Source organism: Pteropus alecto, unplaced genomic scaffold, assembly GCF_000325575.1.
Source record: "Pteropus alecto unplaced genomic scaffold, ASM32557v1 scaffold159, whole genome shotgun sequence".
Classification (NCBI taxonomy): domain Eukaryota; kingdom Metazoa; phylum Chordata; class Mammalia; order Chiroptera; family Pteropodidae; genus Pteropus; species Pteropus alecto.
Window position 1 is genome coordinate 909,193 of NW_006443122.1, and position 8,268 is coordinate 917,460.

The 8,268-nt window shown below is 37.6% G+C and overlaps 1 protein-coding gene across 1 annotated transcript in view; it reads left to right on the forward strand.

The window, feature by feature from the left end:
- Nucleotides 1–8,268, forward strand: part of SMC1A (structural maintenance of chromosomes 1A) — a 35,932-nt gene that overhangs the window by 23,267 nt on the left and 4,397 nt on the right. Inside the window, exons 21-22 of the mRNA XM_006922951.3 lie at nucleotides 7,357–7,513; nucleotides 7,982–8,136. Coding sequence (XP_006923013.1) covers nucleotides 7,357–7,513; nucleotides 7,982–8,136 — 312 coding nt within the window. The remainder of the gene's footprint in view (nucleotides 1–7,356; nucleotides 7,514–7,981; nucleotides 8,137–8,268) is intronic.

The following is an 8,268-nucleotide window of genomic DNA, read 5'->3' on the forward strand; positions in this document are numbered from 1 at the left end:
TTCTCACTTGGCTTTCTCTTATTCTAGGTCTTTGTTTCACTACCCCGCCTTTAGCGGTCATCTCTATGCTAGGTCCCACAGGTACCTCAGACCCCAGCCCTCCTCCCCAAATCTCCCCCTTCTCCTTTGTGCCAGCTACAGGTTCAGATCAGAAATCTGAGCCTCATCCTTGACTTTTACTTTGCCTATTCAGTGCATTATCAAGCCCTATCCTTCTACCTCCTAAGTATCTGCTGCTGCATTCTTTTTTCTGTTTCCCTTGTCTCTCTAGTGTAGGCCACTTTCACCACTCACATGGACTACTGCAGGAGCCTCCTAAATTGTTTCCGATGCTTTCCAATCCATCATTATAGCAAGGGGAACTTGATTTAAAAAAAAAAAAAAACAAAAAAACCTTTCTATTATGAGAACTTTAAAACATACACAAAAGAAGAGAGCGTGCTATAATGAACCCCAGGTACCCATCACCCAGCTTCAAGAATTAGCAACATATGGTCAATCTCATTTTTTAATACCTTTCCCCCTCCGCATTGGCCTATTTTAAATCAAATTCCAAATATTATTTCATTCATAGGACTCTCTTAAAAAATGTAACCACAGTATTATACCAAAAATAATTTTAACCACAACTCTAATATCTAATACTCAGTAAATGTTGAGATGTCCATGAACGTCCCATAAATATCTTTTTTTTTTCCTGCAGTTTGTGTGTTTAAATAAGGATTCAAGTGAGGTCCATATGTTAAAATTGGTCTCTTCTAGTCTATAACATTTTCTTATCCCTTTTTATTTTTTTCTTCCTATTTATGGAAGAAACTGGGTCATTGGACCTGCACAATTTTCTACAGTCTGAATTTGGCTGATTATGTCCCATGATGTTATTTAACATGTTCTTCCATCCCCTGTATTTTCCGAAAACTGGTAGTTAAATCTAAGGTTTGATTGGATTGGATTCGGGTTTGTTTTTTATTTTTGGCAAGGGTATATCATCGATGGTGCTGTGTACTTGTGAACTTCCCTTTGCATCGCATCGGTAAACACTGAATGTCAGTTCTCCCTATCTTTATATCTACCAATTATGTGAAACATTAGTGTTAGAGGTACATGTTAAGTAAAAGCTCAGAGATGCATTTAGTCAAATCCAGAGTGTGGGAAACTAAAGGACAAAAGACCCAGTCTCTTTCATAAATAAATGGGAAGAAAGAAAATAAATAGAGGGAGAAATTTTATTGACTATAAGAGACAAATCAACCAATTGGAATATGCGGCCCTCCCTTGAATCCATTGCAAAGAAAAGAGAGGAAAGGGAATTTAAAGGTGAAATGAGATTTAAAAGACATAGATGAAATGAGATTCAAGAGACATTTCAGCCAGTTGCATTGTGTATACCTTATTTGGAACTTGCTTTGAAAAACCTGTAGAAAATTTTTTTATAAAACAAGATGGTTTTGAATACTGACCAGATAATTTATGATGTTCATGAATTGCTGTTAATATATTTTAGGTGAATTAATGGCATTGGGTTTTATTTCTTTTTTTTTGATGTTTTTTAATTTTTGTTTTTCAGTTAGAGTTGACATTCAGTATTTTATATTAGTTTCAATTGTACAGCATAGTGGTTAGACATTTACATAATTTATGAAACAATCCCCAATTAGTCTTGTACCCACCTAGCACTATACATAGTTATTACAGTATTATTTACTGTATTTCCTATGCTGTACTTCACATCCCTGTGACTGTTTTCTAGCTACCAATTTGTACTTAATCTCTCCACCTTTTTCACCCATCTGGCAATCACCAATTTGTTCTCTGTATCTATGAGTCTGTTTCCATTTTGTAAGGTTTTATTTTTAAATCATCCTATCTTTTACAACTGTGGTTCTCAGTGAGAGTAGGGTGGGATGGATTTTGTATCCTTAGGGGACATTCAGTAATGTCTGGAGATACTCTTGTCACACCCACTTGTCACAACTGGGGCGAGGGTTACTACTGGCATCTAGTGGGTAGACACCATGGGTGCTGCTAAACATCCTACAGTGCATGGGACAGCCCCCACAACAAAGAATTATCTGGCCCAAAATATTAATAATAGTGCTGAGATTCAGAAATCCTGTTTTAAAGATACATACTGAAGTATTTATGGATGAAATATGTCTGAGATTTGTCTTAAAATAATTGAATATAGAAAGGAATTGGGTATAGAAGGCAGAGTGTTTGCCGTGAGTTAATAATGATTGAAGCTGGGAAAGAGGTACATGGGGGTTCATTAAATTCTCTGCATTTTTGTGTATGTTTGAAAATTTACATAATATAAAGTTAAGAAAAGAAAACAATCATGATCAATATAGGTTCAGGTGTTGGTTAGCCCCATCAATTTTTATGAAGTTCCCTATCAGCCTTTCATAGTTGGTTTTAGCAGCTCTTAATGATCATTGCCTAGCTACCTTAAGGGTTTCAAAATGGTAATTTTCTAATTCTTTCATTCCTCCTCTACTTATTAATTGGATATCTAAAAAGAACTTTCTCACATCAACTGCGTAGTTCCCTTTAAATACAGTTAGTGTAGAAAAAGTAGGATAAATACTTAATTATTTTCCTTAATTTACCAGCATTTAGAATGAGTTGGTTGCCTTTTGTAACCTTTAAAGGTGACCAATGAGGTTTTTATATTTGTATTTCTTATACGCATGAGTTTGTTTAAATGTATTTTGATCTGTTTTGGTCTATTGGAGTCATTTCCCTTTTTGATGTTCAAATCGTCCCATCCTTGGCTAGTGGGAGCCACTTCAAGTTGATTTTTTGTTTTCGTTCTTATTTTTAGATTTTTATTATGGAAAATTTCATATGCTGAAGTAAAATAATACAGTACTACCTCATGTTGCCATCACCAGTTTCAATAGTTATCAGCTCATGACCAAACTTGTTTCACGTGCACCTGCAGACACTCCATCCTCCCTTTCCACCCTCAGGTTATTTAAAAATAAATTCTCGACATCATGTCATTTCTTTGTAAGTATTTCAGAGTGTATCAACAGAAGAGATAATTCTTAAAAATATGTGGAATCATTTTCATACCAAAAAATAATTCTTTAATATTGGAATTATATTTCATTATGTATTATATAATAATTCCTTAATATTATGATTAGTATTCACATTTCCCTGATTGTCATACACAAACTCTTCACAGTTTACTTGTTGGAATTGGGAGTCAAGTGAGATGATAGATATAGATGGATGCATGATTGAGGTAGCGATTGGTTGATATCTGTCTTAAGTCCCACTTAATCTATAAGGTGTCCTTCCTTCTGTTTTTATTTTTCTTTGGAATATTTTTTGTTGTTGAAGAACTTGGCTCATTTCTCCTGGGGGATTTTCTATATTCCATGCTTTGTTGATTGTATCCTGTGATTTTTAAAATGTTTCCCCAGAACAAAGCAAAAAAAGAGTTCTGCTATCCCCCATAGTTCCTGTAAATGGGTAGTTAGAAGTAGATCAGTGCTCTTCAATAGAGATATAATACGACCCACATGTGTAATTTTTAAAATGTGATTAATTTTAATGCTACATTTTGTTTAACTCAGTATATCCAAAAAGGTTTTTGTTTCAGTGTGTAAGCAATATAAAAATTATTGATGAGATATTTGACGATTTCTTTTTGTACTGTCTTCAAATTCAGTATATATTTTACACTTACAACGCATCTCAATTTGGATACTAAAATTTCCTCAGAAATACTTGATCTGTATTTAGATATCCTAAAATTTACAACTGAAAAAGGAGAACCATATATTCAAGTTGTTCCAAATATACTTAAAAGTTTTCCAGTAACTGAATTAAGTATCAGTTTTGAAAGTTAACCAAAATTCAGTAAAATTAAAACTAGCTCCTCACTTGCACTAGCTGCATTTTTCATGCATGATAGTTAAATGTGGCTAGTGGCTGCCTTATTGGACAGCTCATATCTAGAGGTTTGATTAGATTCAAGTTTTGGGGTTCGTTTTGGTGAAGACTACTTCCTAAGTAGCATTGTTAGTTCCATCGGGAGGTTTATAATCTCTGGTCATGGCTTTTTTCATGCAGTTTGCAGTTATGATGATCATTACCTAGATCTATTAAATTCATCTGGGGTTGCAAAATGGTGATCTTATTCTATCATTTCTTCTTTATTTATTAGCCGGAATACTGTAAGGAGAGATTTCCTCTCATCAGTTACTTGGTTACTCTGAGGTACAGTTTACATAGGAAAGGCAGGACATATATGCTTGATTCTTATCCTTTATTTACCATTTTATAAAGTAATGAGTTGTTTCTTTGGTGTTCTCAAGATTTGTCCACTGAGTTGTTTTCCTTATCATTATGAACTTATGGGTTTAAACACATTTGGTGTGTTATACTCTGTTGTGGTTATTATCCTTCTTATTGATCAAGTTGTCGCATCTTTGGCCAGTGGGAACTCATTCAGGTTGGCTTCTGAATCATTTTGACACAACTCTTATAGTCTTTCATATCTTCCATGCTTTCTGGTATGTCCAGGCTCATCCTCTACATTTCCTACCCCAAACCTGGAATTAGCCATTACTCTGAGAAGCTCTGACTTCTTTTAGTGGGGAATGCTATTATTTAGTGACTGCCATACTGTCTGGGCACTGGAGTGCTCATGACTGCTGGGTTGTTCTGTGCTTCCAGAACGTTTCAGTAGACTGGGCTAGGAAATGCATTTTTAATTTTGAAGGAAAATGTATCATGAGTTTATATTGATACTCGTAATTGAAATTGTAATTGTCAGTTTAATATCATTGATTTTATTGAGTCTCCAGTTATTCTTGCTAAAAATCTTGGTTACTAGCAACACTAACATAGTAACATATTTACTTTATCCTATTCTGCATATAATAGTTTGAAAATCACAACGAGATATTAGTAACAGTTTAATTAATGAATGCTGTTTAAGATTTCCTTGACGTTTCGTTGTTAAGCTAATGGCTCATTGAGCATGCACAGTTCTGAGTGTTTAGCTTAATATATAGTCAGATTTCTTTGTTCAGTTTTCAGTTTTTAAGGGATTGCTCTTTTTAACATTTTGATTTTTTTCCATCTTTAACTTTGAAGATGTTCGAACCTATAGAAAAATTGAAAGAATAGTATAGTGAACAACCATATGCCTTTCACCTTAGATTCACCAATGACTATTTTTCCAGTGTGCTTTCTTTTTCATCTCGATTCTGTCCCTCCACACTACACTTTTTTTTGTTTTTGCTGAATCATTTGAAGGAAGTTGCAGACTTCAACTCCAAATACTTCAGCATGCTGAGAACAAGGGATTCTCCTCCACAACCACAATTCTATATTACACAACCACAATTCTGTATTAATAATAATTTCACATCTAATATCCTGCCCATATTAAAATTTCCCTAGTTGTTCCAAAAGTGTCTTTTATAGTTTTCTTTTTTAAAAACAATGATCCAGTTAAGATTCATGTATTGCTTTTGGTTGTTCTGTCTCTTTAGTTTCTCTTAATGTGGAGCAGTCTGCTCACCCTTTTTCATAACATGATCTTTTGAGAGTCCACATGTTGTCTTGAAGAAGGATATGTTATGGATACGTTACAGATATGTTAGTTTCCTTTCATTATTGCTTGACTTGTTCTTCCTATAAATTGGAAGCTTGATCTATTCTGGAGGCTTGATGAATTTAGGTCAAGTAATTTTTTGGCAAGAACATTTCATTGGTGATGCTGTCTGTGTACTTTTTATTGCATTATGCCAGGAGGCACATAATGTTAGAATGTCCCATATTTGTGGTGCTGTTTGAGCCTCAGTTAAGGTATCAATTGCCAGTTGTCTCAACACTAAACATACACTTTCACCTTTGTAAGTACTTAGTAATCTTTAGGATCATCCTTGGGCATCTTGTGAATATCTTGTTCCCCCATAATTTTTTTATCCAGTGTTTTTCACATTTTGATTTAATTTATAATTATGGAAAATCTTCATATGGTTCTAAAACCGAAAATATAGTACAAGGTACATGAAGAGAAGTTTAGCTTCCTTTCCTGTCTCCTTCACCACCCTTCCTCTATGCATAACCATTTTAATTAGTTTTTGGATTATACTTTTTTTTGCTATTGTACTTTTAAAAATACAAATATATTTGTATGCAAATATATTCATATTCCCTGTCTCAGACAAAACATAACATTGTATTGTATACTTTTCATATTTTCTTATAATAACATATTCTGGAGACCACTTTATAGCACTATATAGATATCTTCAGAAGGGCTTTTCTAAAAAATATATATATGTATATATTTCATATCCTTTCTATACTTGAAGTCATACTGTGGTATTTTACTTCCCTTGGGATAAAGTCAAACCTCTTGCAAGACCTAAAAGGCCCTACATCATTGGGCTTCCATGTGTGCCTCCAGCCTTGTCTCTTCCCTGAGCATGCATGCATGTGCATACACAGACATGCACACACAGTTGCTACTATTGCCATATTGAATTGCCTTTTGGGGGAGTGGCTTTTGAAGTTTATTAAAGTTGATTACTCTTTTGAATTTCTTTAGATTCCTTGAATGAACCATGGCAAACCCCTGGTTTTGCATATGGTGCTCCAGTCTGCCTAGAAGACTGTTCCTTCTCTCTGTCCTCACCATTCCTCCTGTAGGCCTGAGCTTAAACGTATTCCTAGAAGCCTTCCCTAGCCTCAGAACCTGAATTAGGTGCCTTTCTTGTCATTGTTTTGGTGTCACCATACAGTGTTCTAATTGTTTATTTACATGCATTCCTGTTAGTCGTGAGCTCTGTGAGCACAGGAACTATGGCTCACAGGATCTGAGGGCCCCAGTGCCTGGCACTTGGAAGGCATTCAGTAAATATTTATTGACTAAAAGTGGCAGAAAGTCACAAGCCTAGACATGCATTACAATATCCATAATACCTAAAACCAAACTCAAGTGGAATTTGCTCAGACGTAGTGATCTGGGCAGCAAACATGAGTTCCATATTCATTGTGGAGTCCAGACCAGCCTGTGTAGGAGCCTCTAGGTCACCCTGGAATGGTGCTGACTCATGGCCTGGGCTGAGAGCCAGAGAAGGGCACCAGCAGCTGCTCCTCCTGAGAGATGGAGAGGTTGACAGAGCCTGGGGGAAGGGCTAGAGATGAGAAAGCAGTGTCAGCCTATATTTTCCAGGGATGGTAGGAATGATTACTATGAGAGGAACCGAGCTGGGGAAGAACCTGCCTTCTACACGGGAGCAGGCCCCTACATGGTCAGGCATCTCTGTGGGGGCATGGGCTTCGGGGCCTGTTCCTTGATGTTGCTGGGCCTGCGGTTTACAGGATGCCCAGGCCGAGGAGGAGATCAAGCAGGAGATGAACACACTGCAGCAGAAGCTAAATGAGCAGCAGAGTGTGCTACAACGTATTGCTGCCCCCAACATGAAGGCCATGGAAAAACTGGAAAGTGTCCGAGACAAGTTCCAGGAGACCTCAGATGGTAGGATTTTACCCTTTTACTTGGGCCTGAGACGAAGACAGGAGGCCAGAAATGTGGCTAGGGCCTGTCATTGTATATCACAAAGGCTCTCGTTTTTACATGCCTTCTTACTTGAAACTGCCAAGTGGCCTAAACAGTAGGGGTCATCATACCTGTTTTATAGAGTAGAAAATCGCTGAGGATCAGAGAGGGCGAATAACCTGCCCAAGGTCATGCAGCTGGTTGCTGGTAGAGACCAGAGGAGAATCATGTTTATGTGGCTCCAAGCCTATGTTTCTTTGCACTACGTGGCTGGCCCACTGGATACAGGTGGTTGTGGAACCAACCATCTTCCTGGGGACCTTCCCCAGGCGTTCCTCTCCCTCTGTGGAATGTCCCTGCTCTGTGCAGTCATTCGTAGGTCATTCTTGCCAGAGCATGGTCCTCAGCCTTGGCAGTGAGGGGTCACCTGTCTTTCCCTTGTGGCAGAGTTTGAAGCGGCCCGAAAGCGAGCCAAGAAGGCCAAGCAGGCATTTGAACAGATCAAGAAGGAGCGCTTTGACCGCTTCAATGCTTGTTTTGAATCTGTGGCCACCAACATTGATGAGATCTACAAGGCCCTGTCCCGCAACAGCAGTGCCCAGGTAGGCTAGAGCCCCTTACCCAACCATCCCCTACCATCCTTAGTTGCCTTTACCTCTAGGCTTCCCGTCCCCATCTCCATCCAGACCCAGACCAAGATCCTGACCCATCTGCCTCCCCCTCCCCCCCAGGCA